The sequence below is a fragment of the Tursiops truncatus genome, chromosome 7, assembly GCF_011762595.2.
Source record: "Tursiops truncatus isolate mTurTru1 chromosome 7, mTurTru1.mat.Y, whole genome shotgun sequence".
Lineage (NCBI taxonomy): Eukaryota > Metazoa > Chordata > Mammalia > Artiodactyla > Delphinidae > Tursiops > Tursiops truncatus.
In genome coordinates, this window is record NC_047040.1 from 867,118 (window position 1) to 890,124 (window position 23,007).

General features: G+C 63.1%; 1 protein-coding gene across 1 annotated transcript in view; it reads left to right on the forward strand.

The window, feature by feature from the left end:
* The window catches only part of KIF1A (kinesin family member 1A), an 89,736-nt gene that overhangs the window by 15,549 nt on the left and 51,180 nt on the right, over window positions 1-23,007 (forward strand). Inside the window, exons 2-12 of the mRNA XM_073807020.1 lie at window positions 4,474-4,641; window positions 12,209-12,285; window positions 13,339-13,518; window positions 14,252-14,317; window positions 14,679-14,857; window positions 15,929-16,040; window positions 17,296-17,373; window positions 17,614-17,679; window positions 18,124-18,141; window positions 21,231-21,306; window positions 22,289-22,367. Coding sequence (XP_073663121.1) covers window positions 4,536-4,641; window positions 12,209-12,285; window positions 13,339-13,518; window positions 14,252-14,317; window positions 14,679-14,857; window positions 15,929-16,040; window positions 17,296-17,373; window positions 17,614-17,679; window positions 18,124-18,141; window positions 21,231-21,306; window positions 22,289-22,367 — 1,037 coding nt within the window. The 5' untranslated portion in view covers window positions 4,474-4,535. The remainder of the gene's footprint in view (window positions 1-4,473; window positions 4,642-12,208; window positions 12,286-13,338; window positions 13,519-14,251; window positions 14,318-14,678; window positions 14,858-15,928; window positions 16,041-17,295; window positions 17,374-17,613; window positions 17,680-18,123; window positions 18,142-21,230; window positions 21,307-22,288; window positions 22,368-23,007) is intronic.

Consider the following 23,007-nt stretch of genomic DNA (forward strand, 5'->3'; position numbering starts at 1 on the left):
GGTTCTGTGCCCTTCAGGGCTTTCAAATCGGACCCTGGCATGATTGCTGTGGCCCCTCCTCCCAGTGGACCCAGAACTCTAACCTCCGACTCCTTGGCACCTGAGACCGTGGAAGACTTCTCTTTGATTTCCAGAGGCTTCCTACTTGAGTTTTAAACTTCCGCCCCTCATGCCTTCGGAGTTAGGCAGATGTTTTAAGGGGAGAACTGACCATTTGTTCGGCTTAAGTCTCTGCTTCTTTCTCCTGGGATCTTGACCTCTCAAGTTTTGTTTTTCTCGACCAAAAAGCTCTGCAGGTTCTCCATCCCTCAGCAACGGCTTTCTGCCTGGGAAAACTCTAGATTCCCAGCCTCGAGGCCGTGACCAGAATGCAAAACGCTCAGGGAGAAAGTGCTGGGGAAAGTCCTCCCCTGCCCCGGTAGCCCCATCTCTGGAATCTTGGCCTGCCTGTCTGCGTGGCTTCTGTAGCTCTTAGACCTTCAAACAGATTTAAAAATTGTATGCAGCTCTTCTAGCTGTGCACGGAGGGGAGCCGTTCCGCCACCTGGACGCACGAGTCCTCCTTTGTTTGTCATGCTTGGTGTCAATGCATACTTTCTCTCCAGAGCCATAAGCAGAGTCTCCTATATGTTCCTGTAACACTTTCCAAGATAAAGTTCTAGCTCTATTTTTCAACATGGGATAGCCAGTTGTCCGATCCCAATCTCACCCAATCCCTGCAATGCTGCTTTATCATATGTTGGCTTTGTCTGTGTGTGTGTGTGTCTGTCTGTGGCCAAGCTTCATCTTTTCCATTGATCTCTCTGTTCTTGTGTCACTACTAGACTTTGTAAATTATTGTAGCTTTAGAGTAAATGCGATAGCTGGCAGGGGAGGCACCCCCTCTTTGTTCTTATTTTTCAAAACTCTCTTCCAAATACTTGCCAAATTCCACTGAAAATCCTGCTGGAATATTTTGCTTACTGGAACTGCGCTGAATTAATATAGCTAAGTCTGAGGAGAACTGAACATTTTGCAATGTCAAATTGAATATCTTTCATAAATATTTTCTTCGTTTCTAATTATTACCTGTTTCGCCACTTGGGAATCACTTATTCAAAGGGTACGGCCTTTATTTTTAAGGCATGAGGCCTGTTGCTAAAGGCTTGCTAGAAATCTCACCCCAGTTTGCATTCTCACCAAGAATTCATGACCTTGTTCCTACTCTTCCCACTCCAGCCAGCATGTCCTAAGGCTTTTCTCAGTTTAGAAAGGGCAAAGATTTTCCAGCACAAGGAAACGTGGATTCTCAGAAAGGCACGTCCTCCAGTCCACCCTGGACGGTCATTCATGGATGTAAGAAGGTGAAACAGTGTTGGAAAAAACGTTCCTGGTGGGTAGATGAGGGCGCACTTGATCTGTGAGGGGCTGTGGGGTGGAGCTGGGCATGATTCCAGCCCCTGAATTCTGCTCCACCCACCTGGGCTTTTGCTCGTGTCCTGGACCCGTTGGCCCTCAGCTGTTGGCTGGCCTGGAAGTTTCCTCTCTCCCTGTAGCCTCTGGAAGAGCTGTGTTGCCTGAGGGACGGTCCTGCTCCGTGCCCAGCCTGCTCTGGGGAGTTCTGGGGAGCCTAGGAGCTGGCCCTGGGACTTTACAGCATTGACCTCAGCCCTGGCCATGCCCTCCCCCATCTGTAGAGAGAGGGTCCCCAGGGTATCTGCAGGCCCCTCCTGCTCTTGGTCCTGGGGTCTATGTACAGAGGTCCCTGCCCCATTCTAGAAGGGGGTCTTTGGGCCAGATTCTCCTGAGGGTGTCAATTACAGGCAGGGAGACTGAGGCAGAAGGTTCCCTTTTCAGAAGGGGAGATGTCATGAAACCTCAGTGTTCCATGGAATCACCTCCCGGCTCACCCGAGTCTCGTGGGCACTGCTCTGTCCATTCATCTTGGGCCCGTGGGCTTCCAGCCCAGGGAGGGACAGCCCTCTCGAGCTGGCACAGACCTGGCATGGAGCCTGCCCGGGGCCTGCGTCCTTGGGAGGTGGGGGGGTGCCTCTTCCGTGTGAGTGTGACCTGCAAGTGGACGTGAGGGTCAGCTTCACATTCACACCTGGGTGGTGGCCAAGCAGGCCCAGGGAGTGGCAGCCGCGTGCAGAGGCTCGCTCCGTGGTGGCCAGACAGTGGCCGCGCCCTTGCCCTCCTTCCTCAGGCATTTGCCCCGAGCCTGGCCACACCGTGGGTTCCCTCTTGGCTTTCCCCTTTTGTTTGTTCTTAAAATTTTTCCAAAGTAACATGGAGACGTGGCATCCAGGTCCATCAGGGCTGCGAGTCTCCACGGGAGCAGCAGCCCCGCCCGGGCCTCACCCTCCACAGTCCGTTTTTGGTTTTGTCTGATCCGTTTAGATCCCACTGGGACAGAGTCAGCTTTTCTGCCCCATCGCACTGCTAACGACCCCACCGCATGCAACGCCTCTCCCCGTCTTCCTGCTGTGTTTCCTGTGTGTTGGTCAGTATTTTGTGTTTACACCAGCAGAACTAGTGGACATTCTTTCCTGCTGCTCTGAGGAGTGCACTCTGCTTATATTTGCTTTCTTGAAGAACATGGTATCAGGAATGAGTGATAACGGAATGCCTGGGGTCGTCACTGACCTCTCATCAAACCCTCTGGTGGATGCTTCTCCACGTAGGGAGACCACCTCCCGCCTCGCAGCCCCGTCTTCTTCCTGGCTGGGTCCCCTCCATTGCCCTCCGATGAGGGACGTCCCCCCCTCGAGGCAGCCCCAGGGTCCTGCTGGGACCCCTTCACCATCCTCCGGGCTGGGCCCGCACCCACGTCTGCCCCACCAGCCACCTACCTGCTGGAGCACAGGTTCTAGCCTCCTGCAGAGTCTTCCTGGGTCTTCCTCTCACCCTCCCTCCCAGTTGTGATTGGCTGAGCTCAGAGTTCTAGGCCGAAAGTCGCCGTTCCTCAGCACTTGGAAAGTGTTTCTTCATCTGGTATCCCTGAGATGCTGGTGCCATTCTGAGTCTCCATCCTTTCTCTCTGGAAGCTTCTGGAATCTTCCCTTTAGCCCTGAGATTTCACAGTTTGCTGTGGTTTCTGACCTTTAAAGCAGGTGGGGTAGGTAGACCCTTTGAATTTGGAGACTCATGACTGGCTGTGCTGGGAAGTTTTCTTGAATTATTTCTTTAGTAGCTTCTTTTCATTGATCCCCAAATTTCATTTCTCTCCTCACACAGAAAATTACTTAATTGTATTTCCAACCTTTTTATTTATTTCTGAAGGTCCTGTTTTCGTAGTCTTAATTTCCAAGGACTCTTTCTTATTCATTAAATGGTCCTTTGAAAAAAAGCTACTTCACTTGCTCCTGGGTGAGTAAATTTCCTTTCTGAGGATATTCATTACAAGGTGTTGAAACATGTTTGTTCTTCTCTTCCTGCTTTGTCTCTTTCTGCTGTGCTCCTTTTCTGTTTGCTTTAGTCTCTGTATTGCTTGCTAGAGGCTGTGGTCCTGTTTCCCCAGCAGAGGACCCTGCCCTCTTCCCTGGCAGCCAGCAGGTGGGGGCCCTGCAGCAGGAGGAGGAGGCTGGGGTCCCCCACTACTGGGCATCTTCACTGGGCTTTTCACACCCACCTTCAGCTGGTCCTCAGAACTCCAGGCTGGACCAAGCCTCACTCTCCCAGTGGGTAGCCTCTGGCCTCCTGCCTGATGGTGGCATGGGGTGGGGGGGCAGGTCCTGGATATTCACCGGGTGGGGATGGTGGTCTCGGGGTCTTCATTACTCTGCTGGGGCTGCCATAACAAAGTACCACAGACTGAGGGCTTAGACAACAGAAGTGTATTGTCTCACAGTCTGGAGGCTGGAAGTCCCAGATGTGCAGGGTGGTTCCCTCCAAGGCCGTGGGGGAGAACCACTGCCTGCCTCTCTCCTGCCTTTTGGCGGTTTACCCCCAGTCCTTGGCTTGTAGACCTCTGTCTTTGTCTTCACGTGGTACTCTCCGTGTGCGTCTCCTTTATAAGGACGCTGGTCACCCTGGGCAGGGCCCACCTCACTCCAGTGGGACCTCATCTTAACCAGTTACAGTGCCAGGACCCCGTCCCCAAATAAGGTCACGTTCTGAGGTCCTGGGGTTTAGGACTCAGCATGTGAATTTTCAAGGGATACAGTTTAACCCATGACATGGCCTGACCCTCCCTCTGCTAACTTTCCACAAACACCTGTTTTCGGTCCCACCCAGCCGCTGACCTTCAGAGGCACCTGGAGTCTTTCTGGGTCCCAGAGAGCGAATCGGCTGTTTCTGGTTAGGCTCCAGCTTTCCTAGGCTCCTCTCATCCCGTTGGCGTTCTTTCCTAAAACTCGCAGCATTTCTCACCCGCAGCTGCCCTGCTCCGTTCCTCTTCCTGTGGACTGGTTATCCGAGCAGGTGTCACAGCCGGAAACATCTGCGCTGCCCTTGTGGATATTGTTTCTAACTCGCGTCTCCCTTTTTCCCAAGGTGTCTCCTGTGCCCGCTGGGGCTCCCGCCGCCACTAGGAGTGACCCACAAAGTCCGCAGAGATGGCTGGGGCCTCGGTGAAGGTGGCGGTGCGCGTCCGCCCCTTCAATTCCCGAGAAATGAGCCGCGACTCCAAGTGCATCATCCAGATGTCCGGAAGCACCACCAGTGAGTATCGCGGCTGCTGGGCCCTCGGGGCCGTGGCTGCTGGGCCCTCGTGGCCGTGGCTGCTGGGCCCTCGGGGCCGCCGTGGCTGCTGGGCCCTCGGGGCCGTGGCTGCTGGGCCTTCGGGGCCCTGGCTCCCTCCTGGTCCACCCGGGGTGTCGGTCTCCTGGGACTGCAGTAACAAATGACCACAAACTGGGTGGCTTAAAACAACGGAAATTTATCCTCTCGTGGTTGTGGAGGCCAGAGTTCAAAACCGAGGTGTTGACAGGGCCACACTCCTGGAGGAAGATCCTTCCTGCCTCTTGTGGCTTTTCCAGTTGTGGCCGCCAGGTTGGCCTGCGGCCGCATCACCCCAAGCTCTGCTGTCATCACGTGGCTTCTTCCCTGCATGTCTGCGTCTTTGTGTGACCTGATGACCATTGGACGTACCCTAATCCAGTGTCCTGCATGTCTGCGTCTTTGTGTGACCTGATGACCATGGGACGTACCCTAATCCAGTGTGACCTCATTTCAACAACTGACTACATCTTCAAAGGCCCTGTTTCTCACGTTCTGAGGTTCGGGGCAGATAGGAGTTCTGGTGGGGCCGCTTTTCAACCCAGGGCACAAGGTTCCTGTTTCTTGTCTTGTTTCAGCTGCGTTTTACTTTGTCTGCTCTTCTGTTTTGTTTCTAATTGTAAGTCATCTTAAGCCTTTCTGAGAAGTAGGAGGCCTGGGGTCAACAGGATGAACAGGGAGTAGGAAGAGACAGAATGGCAATTTCGAGAAGGTCAGAAGGACAGGCATGGCCTCCAGGGCCCCTCTAGTGCGCAGGACCCGGCTGCCGGAGCCGCAGAGAGGACTTAGCCCCGAGCCTCCCCTTTTGCTCTTTCTGGTGCCACAGACTTTGTCCTGAGTTGGGGCACGTTTGCAGAAGAGTGGACAGAGCCCAGTGTGCAGCTCAAGGAGTTCTCAGCAGCACCCCACTGCTGAGAACAGAGCGATGCCGGCACCCGGAAGCCCCCCTCCCCGGCCCCACCCACCCTTACCCACAGGGGAGCCGGCATCCTTGCTTCTAACACTAGGTTAGAGGCTCGTTTGGGGTCCCCTGGAAGTCAAACCAGTGTTTGGCGTCTCCTGCTGGTCAAGAGCCCACCTCCACGCTCGGTGACTTAGAGCAAGAATTCGCCGTCCTCTCTCCCAGCTGTGGGTTTGGCAGGGCTCAGCCGGGAGGTTTGCGCCTGGAGCTGCTGCCGTCGCCGCAGGCTCCCGTGGTATGCCTGCACCTGAGTAACCCCACCCCTTCTGTCATCCACCGGGTTGGAGGGAGGGGCTGCCCCAGGGGAAGGGCGCTCAGGGCTGATGGCGGCTGCCGCCCTAGGCCTGTTCTGGGGCTGAGGCTTCGGGCGTGGCTGGGGGTCTCTGCAGGAGGCCCTGGAGCAGGTTGTGGAGGCCCCACTCAGAGCCTGTGGGGGGTCTGTTGGGCATATCTGGGGGCTCATAGTGACTGTGAGTGGTGCTGCCTCTGCTTGGTCCCTGGAAGCAGAACTGAGGTGAGGATTTGGGTGCCAAGAGCTTATGTGGGAGGTGGTCCCTGGATGCACTGCGGGGGTGCAGAAGCTGCGAAGCAGCAGGTGAGCAGGTGGCCGCCACGGGCAGCGGGGGCTCAGCTCGCTGGGACCCTCTGAATACAGAGTGCACCTCTGGGCTGTCCTCCCCAGGAAGCTGGGGGTCTTGTTCAGCTGCTGCCCAACGCGGGCGGAGGGTCCGTTCAGGTCCTGGCTTTCTTGTATCTCCAGCCTGGCCCCCTCGAGGCTGGAGAAAGTGCTCAGGAGGTGTGACTCAAGCCTTAAGGTGGGAAGCCAGGGACTGTGACCGCAGGTGGGAGCGTGACCCTGGGTGGGCAGGCGGCATCTGCACGAGGAGCTGATAGGGTTGCGGCCACATCGCTGTTGGGTGACCCAGGACATCAGGAATGGCTGTGAGAATCCCCGTCCATGCTGGGTCAGGCCCCAGCGGCATAGTTGCCACCTTAGACATTAGCTGGGGGTCTCGGCTTGAGGGGCTCACAGGTGACCAAACCCTACGGGAACCTGTAGAATGGACAGAAAGAACAAAGGATCAGAGGCAGACCCTGTGTCTCCCCTGGAACTTGGGGGCGGTCCAGGACAGGGTGGGGCAGGTGTCACAGAAGCAAAGAGCTGGAGATGATGGCGGGCTGCACTCAGGGGAACTTCTGATCCACCTGGGGCCTGAGAGACAGAGAGAGACAGAGACGGAGAGAGAGAGACAGAGACAGACAGAGACAGAGACAGAGAGAGAGAGACAGAGAGAGAGACAGAGAGAGAGATAGAGACAGACAGAGGGAGATAGAGAAAGACAGAGAGACAGAGACAGAGAGAGAGATAGAGACAGAGATAGAGACAGGGACAGAGACAGACAGAGAGAGAGAGATAGAGACAGAGAGACAGAGAGAGAGATAGAGACAGAGACAGAGACAGAGAGAGAGATAGAGACAGACAGAGACAGAAAGAGACAGAGAGACAGAGACAGAGACAGAGAGAGATATAGAGACAGAGATAGAGACAGAGACAGAGACAGAGAGACAGAGATAGAGACAGAGAGAGAGATAGAGACAGACAGAGACAGAGACAGAGAGAGAGATAGAGAGACAGAGACAGAGAGAGAGATAGAGACAGACAGACAGAGACAGAGACAGAGAGATAGAGAGAGACAGAGAGAGAGAGAGAGACAGAGATACAGAGAGAGAGATAGAGATAGACAGAGAGATAGAGAGAGAGACAGACAGAGGCAGAGAGAGAGATAGAGGGAGACAGAGTTAGAGACAGAGACAGAGAGAAAGACCAGAGAGAGAGAGAGACAGAGAGAGAAACAGAGATAGAGAGAGAGAGACAGAAAGAAATAAAGAGAGAGACAGAAAGACAGAGAGAGAGATAGAGAGACAGAGAGAGACAGAAAGACAGAGACAGAGAGAATGACAGAGACAGAGAGAGACAGAGACAAAGAGAGACAGAGAGAGACAGACAGACACAGAGAGAGAGGCAGCCCCCAGCACAGGGAAGCCTGCCTGAGGAGTGGCGTCGGAGGGCGGGGTGAGCTCTATTCCGGGAGGTCCTGGGCCAGGGGCTAGGGCGGGGCAGGCGGCTCCAGAGCCAGCCAGAGGCAGAGGCTCACAGGAGCTGGGTTTGGGCAGCAGCTCACGGTCGTTTTGTCAGGGTAGGAGCTGATCTGCCAGCCCTGTCAGCGGGGGCGGTGACGTACTCCTTGAATCTCAAAACGAGGGGCACAGCAGGAGACCCCAGTTCTTGGAACGTGCCACCCGGAATCTCCACTGTGACACAGAAATTAGAACGCTTAAAAGTCGTTTAAATTCTTATCCTGTAATCATGGCCTCGATAACAGCGCTCTTCATCTGAAACACAGCAAATCTAGCAGTTCTGTGAGCCAACCAAATTGTACGTGATGTGCGCTTCTGTCCCTACAGCTGGGACCCTATTTCCAAATAAGGCCACTGTGAGGTTCCGGGAGAACACTGTTCAACCCAGGACAGTGCCTGGAGGGGAGGGACCCGCCCAGACCACAGGGTGATGTCTTCAGGGCCGCGCCCCCAGCCTTCCACCGGGACCTTGGCAGGCTGGGCCCAGTGTGTGCTTTCAGGGAATGGACCACCATTCTGGAAGGTCCACCGGGACCCTACTGACCAGCAGCCCCCGTGCGGTCTCAAAACCTAACCCATCCGAGAAGTCGGCCCCATTTGCCATCACTATTCTAGAATGTTCTGGGCTCCAAATACAGTGAGACTGGGCCTGGGAGTCCACAGCAGGCAGCTTGGTTTTGCCAGGAGGTGGTGACGCGGTGCAGGCCTTTCTGTTAGCGGAACGGCTCCACACACGTGGTGTCAAAGGACGGACCCCGGGGGCCAGCAGAGTCCTGGTCAGCAGCCTTGGTCGACGGTGCTGGGGGCCTGCCGCCACTGGCTGGCCCCAGGCCAAGATGCCCCTGTACTCCCTGCCTTGAGCTGCCTCTCCCCGGGGGCCACCCGTGAGAGTCGCGACGGGCTCTCCACTTGCAGGGTTAGGGTTGGGGTTAGGGCTGCCTGCGCCCCTCAGGGTTAGGGTTAGGGTTAGGGTTAGGGTCAGGGTCAGGGTCAGGGTCAGGGTCAGGGTTAGGGTTAGGGCTGCCTGAGCCCCTCAGGGTTAGGGTTAGGGTTAGGGTTAGGGTTAGGGTTGGGGTTAGGGCTGCCTGAGCCCCTCAGGGCTGAGGTGCTCCCACGGCCCAGGTGGGGAAACGAGGCCTGGTGGGGTCAGGTCAGCACACATCGCTGAGCTCCAGCCTGCGCCAGGCTCCACTCCTGGCATCGGGCCCCACGGAGCAGGGCAGAGGCTCTCACTGCCCTGGGGGTGACGTTCCAGTGGGGACACGGAGATGGAACTAGACGGGCCGGTGACAAGGGCCACAGATCGCAGTCAGGCAGGCAGTGACGGGCGTGGGGGGCCTTGCCGGGGGCGTGGAGCGTGGGGGCCAAGTCAGGTCAGTGGGAGGAGCCGTCGCTGAGGGTTCATGAGGACCGGCACGGCCCCGTGTTGAGAACGTCCCCGAGACTCCCGACACTGAGGTCTCGGTCTCCGTTTTCACGAGGCCCCTCGCTCGCTCTCTCTCTCCACACACACACACACACACACACACACACACACACACACACACCCGCCACTGTCTGCCGATTTCCGTGGTGTCAGTGCTCTCCCCACGGTGCAAGCTACCCAGGGTTTAACCACAGACCCGTGGAATTCCGCAGAGCTGGGCCACGGCTCCCAGAAGGGCGGGCGCCGCACGCGGCTGTGGGGTTTCAGGCTCTGAGGACACGGCTTCCCTTGCTTAGCTGCTCCCGCCCCCTGTTCAAGCTGGGCCCTCCCATCTGTCGCCTTTGTCCTCTGTGCTCCTGCAGCAGGGGCAGAGGGCACGGAGCCCCCCGCTCAACAGCCCGCGGTCCCGTCCCCCTCCTCAAACCCACGGGACGAAGCGACCCGAGAGCTGCCCGGGAAGCCCCTCGCCACCAAATCGCCTCAGTGCCGGCAGGGGGCTGCCGTCCAGGCCTAGTCCAGGCAGGTCGCCCTGGTGAGGGCTCCCAGGCGTCGGTGGAGAGCAGGCCTGGGGTGGAACCTGGGGAGCGCTGTCCCCTCTGGAGCGCAGAACCCCATCTGTGATCACGGAGACACCACAGGACCCCCGCAGGACACCTGGGGGTCAGGACCAGGGCAGGGGTCAGAGCCACTCCAGGGGACCCCGCTCAAGGGGGAGGGGGCAGGTGACAGCAGTTCCCGCGGGCCAGAGCAGCTCTGCCTGGTGGTCCCCACTGCGGGCTCTCCTCGTGGCCCACTCCGCGTTCACTGACCCTCGCAGCCGGCTGTCCCCTGCCCACCCAGCGTTCCTTGAGCACATCCGTGCCCCGTCCCTGGTGGGGGGGTCGTCAGGGAGCTCCCGGTCCACACAGGGTATACAGCAGACGCCCCGGCACCAGGACACAGTCAGAGCAAGGTCAGCGGGGGGGCAGGTGTCGCAGCCCGCGAGCAGGAGTGGCTGGGTGGGGTGGGTGGAGGTGGGGCACTGGTGGGCGCCGTGGGGGGCCCTGCCCAGGTTGCCTGCGCTCCGGAGACGCCATGACTGTCGTTCCCATGGCGCCGGCGTTACCGTGTTCGGGTTCTGGCGGCCGCATCCCCAGGTCCAGCAGGAGTTGAAACCGGGATGGCGAGGTCTCCTCTCAGCCTCACTCCTGGGGCCAGCATGGACGTGACCCCCTCTCGGCTCCAAAGAAAGGGCTGTGATGGTCAGTCACCTGCTCCCTCCTGCCGGCCTCCCGAGGGTGCCGGGTCATCTCCCAGAACCCATAAAGGCTGGGGTCTGGGACCCAGAGCCGGTCGGCTCCTGCCCGCCAAGCCGTGGCCCGGGGCAGCTACCGAGTGGGGTGAGGCTGTGGGAGTCCCAGCGTCCCAGGGCTCCGGAGCAGAGCACCGTGGACTGGACGGCTTAGATGGCAGCTCCTGAGGTGCTAAGTCCCCGATCAGGGTGTCGCCGGGTTGGTGCCTTCTGGGGTCCAGAGGGAGAATCCATTCCCTGCCTCTCCAGCCCCGAGTGGTTTTCTGGCAATGCCGGCATCCTCTGGCTTGCAGAAGCACCATCCCAGTCTCCCCCTCCCCCTTCACATGGCCTCCACGCTACGTGTGAGTCTGTGTCAAATTTCCCCTTTCATGAGACACCAGTCATGTTGGATTAGGGCCCACCTGACTCCAGTATAACCTCATCCTTACCAGTTACGTCTGCAAGTATGTAAATAAGGTCACATTTTGAGGTCCTGGGGGTTAGGACTCAACATGTGAATTTTGAGGGGTAGAATTCAACCTGCAACAGGGCCAGGGCTTGTTCCCTTGGTGTGAGTTACAGGTCACCCTGGACATGTGCTGGTGGGGAAGGGTGGGGTGTCCTGGAGTCCAGAGAGGCGAGGCCCCCAGCCCACTGCAGCTGGGGAAAGCCAGTCCAAGGGGTTGGCAGACACGTCTTTCATCTCCAAGTAGGTGGGGGAATGTGGCCCTCAGATGGGATGACGTGGAGCGGTGGCCTGGAGCCCTCTCCCACCAGGACAGCCCAAGTTCCTGGTGGAGGTGAAAACCCCCGGCCAGGTGGGCCCTCGGGGGTCCTCGGGGTCCTCTACCCACACAGACATCGGGGGTTCAGACAGCGTCCCAGAGGGCAGCCTGGCGGGCGCGGGGGCCGCAGCCCTTTCTGCCCAGCCACCGAAGACGTGCCGCCCGCTGGGCCCGGGCCTCAGGGAGCCGAGACCTGTCCAGGGCCTGGGAACATGGGATGCCTCAGCCCTGCCTGGGGGGCTCCCGGGGTGCCCAGCAGGCCCGGCGGTGTGTGCCGGTGGCATTGCTCCTCCTTTGATGAACCGACGTTTTGTGAGCACCGCCTCCTGCCAGCCCAGGTGCAGCTGCTGGAGGAGGGGGACGGGGTGGGAGAGGACCTAAGCAGAGGACAGTCCCACAGCCCCTGAGAGCAACCTGGACGGGACCTGCAGGTGCCCCGGCAGGAGGAGGGACACGTGTGGTGTCCCTGCGGGGGGACAGCCAGCACGCCCCCGACACGGATGAGCACGCGGGCGTGATGGGGCCCCAAAGCAGCAGGGACGCGGCTGTGACTGTGCTGCACCTCCCAGCGCTCGCATGCAGGGCAGACAAGACAGACCTGGGCTGGGGGGGAGTGGGGTGTGGACCCGAGAGGTGGGACGGGCCAGGGGCTCGAGGTCTGACCCAGTGCCTGTGCCAAGGGACTGTTCTGGGCTGCCTTGGCGGGGGTTGGGGGGAGGTCAGACAGGGTAGGGGGCAGAGATGGCTGGTCTGCCTGGAAACAGGGCCCTTGTCGCTGCCCATTGGCAGGGGGGCTGGCTTTGTTGGGGCCAAGGCCTCTGAGGACCCCGCCTCCCTGCCCTGGGGTCCCCCTCGGGCGGGCGCATCCAGGGTCAGCCTGTCCCTGCAGCACAGCGCTGAGCGCCATGCCTGTCCCCTCCCCGCAGCCATCGTTAACCCCAAACAGCCCAAGGAGGTGCCCAAGAGCTTCAGCTTCGACTATTCCTACTGGTCACACACTTCGGTAAGCCCAGGGCTGGGGTTCCAGGGGGTGGGCTGCGGCTCGCTGTGCGGCCCTCAGCCGACGCCTTGACCTCTCTGCGCCGACGGGCGAGGGACCACCCCGCTCCTCTGCAGGGCCGACTGGGAGGTGGGGGCACAGGTGTGAGGCCTGTGGGGAGGGGCCTGCTTTCCTGAGCCGCCTTGTGTGAGCTGTGACACACACTACCCAGCTGCGGCAGGGACCAAGGGGCCATCAGCCCACTGGGGGCAGTTTCCCAGGGTCCTAGCCATACAGCCGTTTGCCTGCCAGCCTCTCCTCTTCCCCAGACACCCCAAGCTCGGTGTCCGAAGCGGAAGCTGCCCCCTGGCGCCAGCCCCTGCACGCCCTCCCCCGCCCCCTGGAGCCTGGGAGAGCCCCGGCCTTTGCGCCTCCCCATCCCCCATCGGGCCTACACCAGTCCTCCCATCCCCCAGCCTCCTGAACCTGAGAAGGTGTCCAGGCCCCCTGCCCCAGGGCCAGCGCCCACCTCGGGTCACACCTTGAGTGCCTGGTCCCGGGACGGCCCCAGGGCTCCCCATTTCACCTTCCCCATCCAGCCCCGCCCCTCACGTCGTCAGGGTAATCCTGGGCCTGCCTAAAGTGACCGCTGTCTTCAGGACAGCGTCCAGGGGTGATAGCCAGGACCATGGACTCCTTGGGCCCCTGCCCTGCTGCCTCTCCAGCCCCACCTCGTCACCCCCACAGCTGCTACCTTGAGCACCACGTCATGTACCCCCGCCTCTGGGCCTTTGCACATGCTCTTCCCACTACTAAAATGCCCTTCCACTCTGTCTGGCCCTAGACTGGCTGGCTCCTCCCACCCTTCCCTCCGGAAGCTGCCTCCCAGGCAGGACTATTTCCCCTCTCCGGGTCTCCTGTGAGTGGATGGGCCGGGCAGGCGTCCCTCCCCACGGTGCTGTGGCCCTGGCGCCCGGAGGCCCTGGGTGCGACGCAGGCTCTCAGTGAACATCGTGGGCCGAGAGCCCAGCACGGCAGGCCCAGCCCCCTGCAGCTGCTACCCTCCTTGTCCCGCAGCCGGAAGACATGAACTACGCCTCGCAGAAGCAGGTGTACCGCGACATTGGCGAGGAGATGCTGCAGCACGCCTTCGAGGGCTACAACGTCTGCATCTTCGCCTACGGGCAGACCGGGGCCGGCAAGTCCTACACCATGATGGGCAAGCAGGAGAAGGACCAGCAGGGCATCATCCCGCAGGCACGCGGTGGGGGGGCCGGTGAGGGGGACCAGCAGGGCATCATCCCGCAGGCACGCAGCGGGCGGGGGGACCCGGTGAGGGCAGGACAGGCAGGCGAGCACAAGCTGAGACCCGGGAGAGCAGGGGGCCGGGAGGGAAGGTAAAGCATGGGGGTGGCGGGGAGGGCAGGGCAGGAGGGGCAGCGTGGGGCAGACGGGCTGTGAAGGGGCTGGAGACCCAGATCCGAGGGTGGGGAGCTGCGGGAGGGCCCCAGGCCTGGGCAGTGCCCACCATGGTCACACCCATAAGTCAGGGAGGCTGGGACAGCTGCTGGTAGGGGCCGACTCTTCCTGGGAGGGCTGTGAGGGCTGGAGTTCCCGGCAGGGAGAGGCCCGGGACAAGGGGACGCCCACGGGGTGGGTCTCCGAACCTGAGCTGGTCAGTACTTGACCTGGTCAGGGCAGGGGAGAGTGCTGGGTGGTCTGTCGCATGGCAGACCCTCCGCCTCATGCAGGCAAGGATGATGCAAGGAACAGGAGGGGATCAGACGTCAGCTGGGGGCCCCCGAGTTAGCAGAAGACAGTGGCTCCTTGGCTACAGGCCGTCTCAGTGCCTTTAAGGTGGAGCGGGAGGGTGCGGGAGGGGCCCGGGAGAGCAGAGTCCATCCTGGGTCGCAGGGGCCACAGCACCTCGAGGGGTGAGGCTCTGGGCACAGCCCAGCCTCACGTCTGGTGGTGTGCTCTGTCCCTGCAGCTCTGTGAGGACCTCTTCTCCCGAATCAACGACACCACCAACGACAACATGTCCTACTCCGTGGAGGTAGGGCTCTCCGTCACCCGTCCCTCGGAGCGTGGCTTTACTGACTTAAAGCCAGTGCCCGCCACCGGTCTGTGCCCTTAGCTTGTCATTCACGCGTGCATGTGGCAAACGTGCCAGCCCACGCCGGGCACAGGAGCGAAGGGCAGTGTCCGCTCTGCAGTGTCTGCTGAGCAGCTGCTCCGAGCTGCGTGGCCCGGGTGGCCCCGCTGTGACCGTGTCGGGTGAGCCCCCGGCACGGCTGTGTGTGGGGAGGGCCAGGCAGGGGGTGGGCTGACACCCCCACTGACATGTTCGTGCGGGGGGCCTGGCCGCACCGTGTGCTCCCCCCCCCGAGGTCCCTGATGTCCTCGCTGCCCCGCAGGTCAGCTACATGGAGATCTACTGCGAGCGTGTCCGTGACCTCCTGAACCCCAAGAACAAGGGCAACCTGCGCGTGAGGGAGCACCCGCTGCTGGGGCCCTACGTGGAGGACCTGTCCAAGCTGGCTGTCACCTCCTACAATGACATCCAGGACCTCATGGACTCAGGGAACAAGGCCCGGTGTGTGCGGGGTGACGTGCCCACCCTCCCTGCCCTCCCCCTCCCACCCGCGCAGCTCCGAGTCTCTCCGAGGAACACCTGTCCTTGGGGTGCCTGTTGGTATCCCCATGGGGTCTGTCCAGCAGCCCCCATGGAGGTGTGGGCCTCGTGGGCCTAAGGACATCAAGGGCACATGCCAGCCCATGGGGGCCTCCAGCTCCCCCAGGAAGGGGACGCTGTCGCCTACACAGGGTCTGCTCCTCGTGGGGGGTCAGGCTGTGCGCCCTGGGGGGTGGTGGCTGCCCTGGGTGGGGCCAGGCTGTGAGGACCAGCCCTGCCTGCTTGGAGGGCAGATGGCCCTCTGGACGGGCATGTGGGGAGGGTCGGCCACAAGGTGCTGCCGGCCACGAGCTATTGGTCTCCGTGACCACGCTGCCCTGGGCTTCCCAGCCTAGGAGGGTCTGCCCTGGTTGTCGTGGCAACAGTCCCCCTGCCTTCTGCCACGCAGGGACTCGCGGGAGGGTGAGGATCCCTGGCCAGTGGCCTACCCTGCACTCAGTAGGGGTCCCCGGGGGCTCTTCCACCTCTGTGGAGGCAGCTGTCGGGCAGCGAGCCCAGCCTGGGGGCTTCCCTGGGGGCTCTGCACGGCGGCGACATCGGGACCAACCACTGGCTTCCGCTTGGCAGCCTCGGGCCTTCTCCCCCAAGGCCGTGCTGGCCCCCCCGGATTGGCCGGTGTGGATGGACAGTAGAGCCCCCTTTCTCTTCTGGGGGCCTTTCCACGTCACAGCCTGCAGGCCGCCGCCCAGGGGGCTCTGCTCAGCCCCTGGGAGCAGGACATCCCCAGTCACGGGGCCCCGAGTGCCAGGCTCGAGGCGGGGCCGAAGGAGCCGCACCGGACGCAGTGGGGCAGGCAGTGTGGGCCCTGCCCGAGCCCTACAGGGGGCACGGTCGCCACCAGGCCGGGCAGGGCGGCCCCGGGAGCCCGGGGAGCTGACGTCTAGTGACCTGGTCAAGCGGGCCGGCAGCACCAGCGGCCCACACGCCCGACCACGGGACCCTGGGTGACAGTGTGTGGCTTCTGTTCCCCAGGACCGTGGCGGCCACGAACATGAACGAGACCAGCAGCCGCTCCCACGCCGTCTTCAACATCATCTTCACGCAGAAGCGCCACGACGCAGAGACCAACATCACCACAGAGAAAGTGAGTTCAGCCTCGGTGGGCGGGGCCCCAGGCCGGCGGGTGGGGAGGCCCAGCCGGGTGCCGGCCCGTGAGGCGTGGGCGCGGGCCGTTCCCTGCCCAGCCCGGGCCTCGGTGAGGGGCTGGCCAGCCCTGCGAGACCACCTCTTCTCGGTGTTTGGCGCCACGTGGCTGGGGAAGGGACTGAGTGGAGGGGCCGTGGACCCTGGAACAGCCTCCTGCCAGGCGGTTATGGTGGAGACTGTAGGCCCGAGGAGGGACGTCTCCGGGGCAGCCCCACTGGCCGGAGACGCCTCGGGGGCCCTTGGAGGGCGGTGTCGAAGGCCGCAGGTTGTGAGTGCCCGTCACAGGCTGGCCGTGGGCCCTGGTGCAGGCTGGGGGTGCCCCTCACCCCGTGGGCACCGGCATCTGTGAGCACAAAGGAGAGGCTGTGCTGAGCGGCCCTGCCCACTGCCCCCGCCCCAGATGCCTTTCCCATGAGCCTTGGCCTTGTCAGTGGACCCAGGCAGGCGCCTCGTCTCCTGGGGCCTTTATCCAGACACGCTGACTGTGGGCGCTGCAGGGGCAGTAGGGCGGGCGCCCTCCGTGGCTCTGACCCTAAGCATCTCGATTTCTCTGACTGGGCACCCTGCCAGCCAGGCCCTGCTCCCGGGGGCAGCACCCTGGGGTCCACAGAGTGGCTGGGGGAGCTCGGGGTGCTCAGTCCCCGATGAGGCTGGGTCACCCCGGCCTGGCGCCGTCCTCCCGGGGGCCTGGCTGCGGGCTGCCTGCAGCTCCCACCCCTCGGGCTCAGGGCAGCTGGCAGGCCCACCAGGCGACTCCTGCCCGCAGCCCTGGGCTTCCCCGGGTGCATGTGGCTGCCTAGCCCGGGCTGGGCGAGTGCTGGGGAGGGAGCCCCTGCCCAGTGCCTGGGCGGCTCCGGGGGCAGTGGGCAGTGGGGGAAGGGGCTCCCGGAGCCAGGTTCAAATCCCACCACTCGGTGAGCCTGGTCTGTGGAACGGGTGATAGCGACAGTGACGTGCAGGTGACGAGCGGCCAGCAGGCAGGGAACAGCTGGGTGCCAGGTGCCCAGGGCAGAGGCCGTGCAGCCTCCCAGGGAAGGTAGCCTCCTCCTCAGAGGAGCTGAGAGCAGGGCCGCTGTGCTCCGCAGGGTTGGGCGCTCCAGCCCCAGGGAGGGGGGCCCCTGCAGGCCGCACCCAGGGGAGGCGGGGGCCACGCAGCGTCACAGCTCCTGCGCGTGACACACGTGTCCCCGCAGGTGAGCAAAGTCAGCCTGGTGGACCTGGCCGGGAGCGAGCGGGCCGACTCCACGGGGGCCAAGGGCACGCGCCTCAAGGTAGGGCCGCCCCCACCAGGGTCCCCACCGACTTGCCGGCGGGGCCTGGCGCCCAGTGGCTGCAGGGCGTCTCGGGTGGGCGCCCCCTTTGCCCCTGCTCTCGTGGGACGGGGAAGCGGGAAGGGTCAACGGTGCAGGGCTGGGCGCTGGGTCTCCATCAGGGCCGAGTGGTCAGGCCCGGTCCTGCCGGAGCGAGGGGCCTGAGGCCTCCTGACGCCCGGCCTCGTCTTGCCCGCGCAGGAGGGGGCCAACATCAACAAGTCCCTGACCACCCTGGGCAAGGTCATCTCCGCGCTGGCCGAGATGGTGAGCGGCCCCAAGCGCTGCGGTCGGGTGGCCTCGGGGGTGGGGGGCCCTGCTGGGGAGGTGCCGGGAGCGGCCACCTGTCCCTGCTGTGGGGCCAGGTTCACGGAAAAGCCCAGAGGCTTGGAGGTGGGGGGTCCCCGGGCTGGAGATGGAGCCACGACCCTGTCCCTCCCCCGAGCCTCAGTTGTCCCACCTGTGAAATGGGGACGTGCCGCCTCCCCACAGGGCCCTGGGGGCGGCCTTGGGCTGCGGGCGGGGCAGGGGCCTTGGGTGGCCCCCGGGCTGTCGGGAGGAGCCGGGACCCTCGGGCTGAGGGGCTGGGCCTGGGGGGCGGTGGAGGGGAGGCAGTGTAGTGCGGGGGGCTCGGGCGGCTCGGGCTCCCCCCACCGCTTTGCCCCTGGGCCCGGCGTGCTCCGTCCTCAGACCCTGTCTTTGCCTCTGCAGGACTCTGGGCCCAACAAGGTAAGCATCTTCTTCCTCGCTTCTCGGGGAGCGGGGGGGGTCTCAGCCCTCTCGGGCGGGGGGGTGGGGGGTGCCTGAGAAGCAGAGCCGGGCCGGGGCCGGTGCGGGGAGAGCAGCCCGCGGGGGTGGGTGAGAGATGGCGGGAACTGAGATCATGGTGAATGAACGGCGAGGAGCCTCGTGGAGGACAGAACGGGGCTGCGAGGGTGACCCTGAGCAGGAGGGTGGCCTCCCGCCCGCGTGGCTGGGGGGCCGGGGGCGTCGTGGCTCCGGGGCTGGGCCTGGGGGCTGAGGAGACCCCGGGGGAGGAAGCACCGGGCGGGAAGCCCGCCGAGCGTGTGACGTGCTGAGGTGGAAGAGCCTGGTTTGTGTGAGGAGCGGTGGGAGGAAGCGCGTGCGGTGGCGGGGGTCCCAGGAGCGCCGTGAGGGGCTCCGTGAGGAGCGGAGAGAGCGCGCGGACCGCGACACCGGGCGAGGCTGTGAGAGGAAGCGTGAGACGCTTCGGGTGCAAATGCGAAGGACCCGTGTGATGGGCTGTGTGACGAATTGTAGGCAAGCGTGGCCCGTGTTGGGGGAAGCGAGCGGGTAGCTCTGTGAGGAGGCGGAGGGACTCTGGGCGCTGCGAGGAGCTGCGTGAAGGCTGAAGGGCCACGTGTGACAGGCGCGGGCATGTGTGAGGCACTGGCAGGAAGTGTGTGCAGAGCTGTGCTGCAAGCGTGGCGCTCTGTGCAGGGACTCTGCGTGAGGAGGCGAGTGAAGCTGCAGCACAGCGGGAACTGCGAGGGGCTCCGTGAGGAGCTGCGAGAGGAGCTAGGTGTGGACCTGCTGTGCGAGGAGATACGTGAGGACGTGTGAGGTCTTGCGTGTGGCGGGGAGAGAGCCGTGCGGAACCTGGGCTGTGAGGAACAGCGTGGGGTGGGACCTGGGAGGGGGCCTGTGCAAGAAGGTGTGAGGAGCGTGTGGGAACATGTGCAACGACAAGCAGAATCGTTAGGAAGCGTGCGGATTCGGGGGAACTGTGGAAACGTGAGAGGAAGTGTGGGAGGTGGTGTGAGGACCTGTGAGGGACATGCGTGTGGAATTGTGTGGGGACGCGTGAGAAGACGTGTGGAAGTGCGTGAGGGAACCTGTGGGAGCTCTGAGAAGCTCTGAGTGGAACTGGGAGGCACTGTGTGCTGAAGTGTGTGAGGAGCTGGGTGTGACTGTGAGAGACTGTGGAGGTGTGAGAGGAAGTGTGAGGAACTGTGTAGAACTATGAGGAACTGTGTAAGAAACTATGTGAGGAACCGTGAGGAACCGTGTGAGGAACCGTTTGAGGAACTGTGAGGAGCCGTGTGAGGAACTGTGAGGAACCATGTAGAACGGTGTGAAGAACCATGTGAGGAACTGTGTGAGGAACCGTGTGAGGAACCGTGTGGGGAACCGTGTGAGGAACCGTGTGAGGAACCGTGTGGGGAACCGTGTGAGGAACCACGTGAGGAACCACGTGGGGAACCGTGTGGGGAACCGTGTGAGGAACCGTGTGGGGAACCGTGTGAGGAACCGTGTGGGGAACCGTGTGAGGAACCACGTGGGGAACCACGTGGGGAACCACGTGGGGAACCGTGTGGGGAACCGTGAGGAACCGTGTGAGGAACCGTGTGAGGAACCACGTGAGGAAACGTGTGGGGAAACGTGTGGGGAACCGTGTGGGGAACCGTGTGAGGAACCGTGTGGGGAACCATGTGGGGAACCATGTGAGGAACCATGTGAAGAACCGTGTGGGGAACCGTGTGAGGGAACAAGGAAGGGACTGTGAGGGGCTGCGATGGAGACTTTGCAGGAACAGAGCGACACCAGTTTGGGGGCTCAGCGCCTGGAACCGGGAGCGTGGGGTCCCGTGGGCGATGAGGCCAGAGGGCCGGGCCTGACCCGCTCCCCAGCGTCACCAGGAAGCAGCTGACAGTGATCTAGCGGAAGCGGCCATGGGTTGGCCGCAGGCTCAGGAAGACTGACTGCAGCTGGCTGCGCCCTTGGGCTGCCGTGTGAGGAGCCACCGGCAGGAGGGGCGGCCGCGGTGGCCGGCAGGACGGCGGAGGGTCGGGGCGGCGAAGGTCCTGGAGCTGAGGCACTCGCGGCCGGGGGGCGGAGTGGAGGGAGGGACGTGTGAGGGAGCCACCGAGTCAGAGGCGCCGCTTGGGCTCCTCATGGGGTGAGTGGGTGACCGTGGGGCATTTACTGTGGGAACGAGGAGCGCGACAAACGTGGCAGAGAATTCTCTCTCAGGGGTCAAATGATCAAGCACAAGGTGGAAGTGGAGTCTCCTCACCCCCCAAGTTTGCGGTGGGAAGGAAGCTGCGCTTTGGTGGCCAGACGCCGCCACACCTGCTCTCTCGCGGGGGAGCCGCCCCCCAGCGGCGGGTCTCGGAGCGTCCGTGACTCGCGGGCCCTGCAGGCTCCCCTCGGGGGTGATGCGTCTGTGCCCTGAGGAACGCCCTCGCGGGGCCCTGGGGGCCGCTGCGGCTGCCGAGCAGACGCTCCTGAGGCAAAAACGTGCGCGAACGAGGGAGGCGGGGAAGCCCCTGCGCCGCGCTTAGTGGTGCCCGCGGGAGCCCCGTCCTGACGGGGGTAGCGGGTGCCGAGGGGGACCAGGTTGCTGGGGGCTTTGGAGCCGCTTAGGCCGGACGGGCCCGGGCGTGGCGCAGGCGGAGGCGGCTTCGTGTGCACGGGGAGGGGCCCCGCAGGGTTTCCTGCAGGCGAGGGGCCTCTTGCCCTCCGTCAGCAGAGCTGCTGGCGGTGTGTGTGGGGCGATGGGCTCGCGCTGGTCCTTCTGACAGCGCGGAGCGAGGACGCACTGGCCCTGGCCCCTGGCATCAGCCTGCCCGGGCTCTCCACACTGTGGCGACGGAGGAGGGGGGAGGCCAGAACGTGCTAGCAAGTCCCTGGCTGCAGCCCGAGCGGAGGCACTGGGACTGGGGGGCGGAGAGGCCCTGGGAGCAGCCCCGCCCCGAGCCCCAGGCGCCTGGACTTCGGGGACACACCCGTGCTCGAGCCCCTCTTCCCTCCCCCTGCGGCGGCTCGGGGCTGACCTTGATGCTCCTCTCCTGCAGAACAAGAAAAAGAAGAAGACAGACTTCATTCCCTACAGAGATTCGGTGCTGACCTGGCTTCTCCGGGAAAACCTGGGTGAGGACTCGCCCGACCCGGATCTGACGCCCGGCCCGGCCGCCGCCGTCCTCCCCGGCCTGGGCGGGTGCCCATGCTTCCCGGGCTGTGCGGCGAGCCCGGGGGCTCCTCCGGGGGCCCGGGCCAGGGGTCAGCAGTAGGTTAACGACGCCAGGCCCGGGGACCCGGATGGCCCTCGGGGCTGCACATGAGCAGACACTGTGTCAGCGCTCCTGAGCCAGGACCCACCCTCTGGGCCTCGGTGATTCTGGGGAGCCCCGGCTGGCTGACCCTGCACCCCAGAACCAGCCTAGCTGGTCCGCGGCTCGGGCCAGCGTCGGGTGCAGTGGCCGGCCTCCCGGTGGAGGAGAGGGCAGATGGGAGACCCCGGGGGCAGGTGGGTCCCCCAAGAGAGGACGTGAGAATCACAGGAGTGAGTGTCCCTTCACCTGAGATGCAGCCTGGACGGAGGCCTCTGCCCCAGGGCCACACCCAGGTCCCGCCCCAGGGTGGGTGGGGAGGCCCTTCACAGCATGGCACCCCGAGCCCTTCGCGGCATCGCCTCGCAGTCTGCTGGAGGCCACACCCTGGGGATGTGGTCCCCGGGACACAGGTCCCTGTGGGTCCGTGCGTTTCCTGATGCTGGGATCCACGTGACCCGAGCTGGGAATCTGACATGAAACGTTAAGAAACGTATCAAATAAGAAGGATAAAAGTGAAACGTTTATGGAGCAGAAACAGTCCTTGTAGTAAAGGCCATAAAACTCTCCACAACTTTTCTTTTTATTATGGGGAGGGGGAGGCCTGTTGCTTGTAATGTGACCCCAAATGTCGGAAAAGCATGGTTTTATGTAGACGAAAAGTGAGCAGGGTGCCCGGCGCGGTGAGGGAGGCCGGCCGCCTGCTGTCTGCTCACCTCCCAGCTACGCCTGTGCGGGCGGAGGGCAGGGGGCGCAGCAGTGGGGCTGACCCTCCTCTGGGACCACCTGCTCTCCGCCCACAGGTGGGAACTCGCGGACGGCGATGGTGGCGGCGCTGAGCCCCGCAGACATCAACTACGATGAGACGCTGAGTACCCTGAGGTGTGTCCGCGGGGCGTGGACCCTCCCTGTCCCCCACCAGCCGGCTTGGGCGGGAGTGGATCCTCCGGGTGCCTCCTTGCAGGGCCGGCTCACCTGGACTTCTTAGACTCCAGATGGCTGGCAGGGCACCTGGTGCTTCCGGGCCCCATTCCATTTCCCACCGCGTGTGGCCTCGAGTGGCCCAGGGCCCTGCCATCTGACCGGGAGAGCTGGGCTCGCGGGCTGAGCGGTTCGCCCCCACCCGTGGTCCACAGAGCCGCCGGGGTTTTTAACGAGCCACGGGGGGGCAGGCATGTCTGAAGGTCCCTCCGGCCAGGGGCCGTCCCGGGCTGCGGGAAGCAGCTTGGCGGCCGGGCTCGGCGCTCTGGCCTCTTGGCTGCCCCAGCAAAGGGCTGGAGTGCAGGTTAGATTCGCAGCGTCCACCTGGGACCACAAGTCCAAACGCGGAGGCCTCGCCGTGTGGAGAAATTTCCACCCCGTCCCTTCCCCTCCCGGGGCCTCGGTTTCCCCAAGTGGCAAGCCCCCCGTAGGTCAGTGGCCCTGGTGGCTCCCTGTCGGAGATGCCCCTGCAGCTGGGCGCAGGCGGGGCTCCGGGTGCCCTTGGCCGCCGGGCAGCACAGCCCCCAGCCCCCCTCTGCCG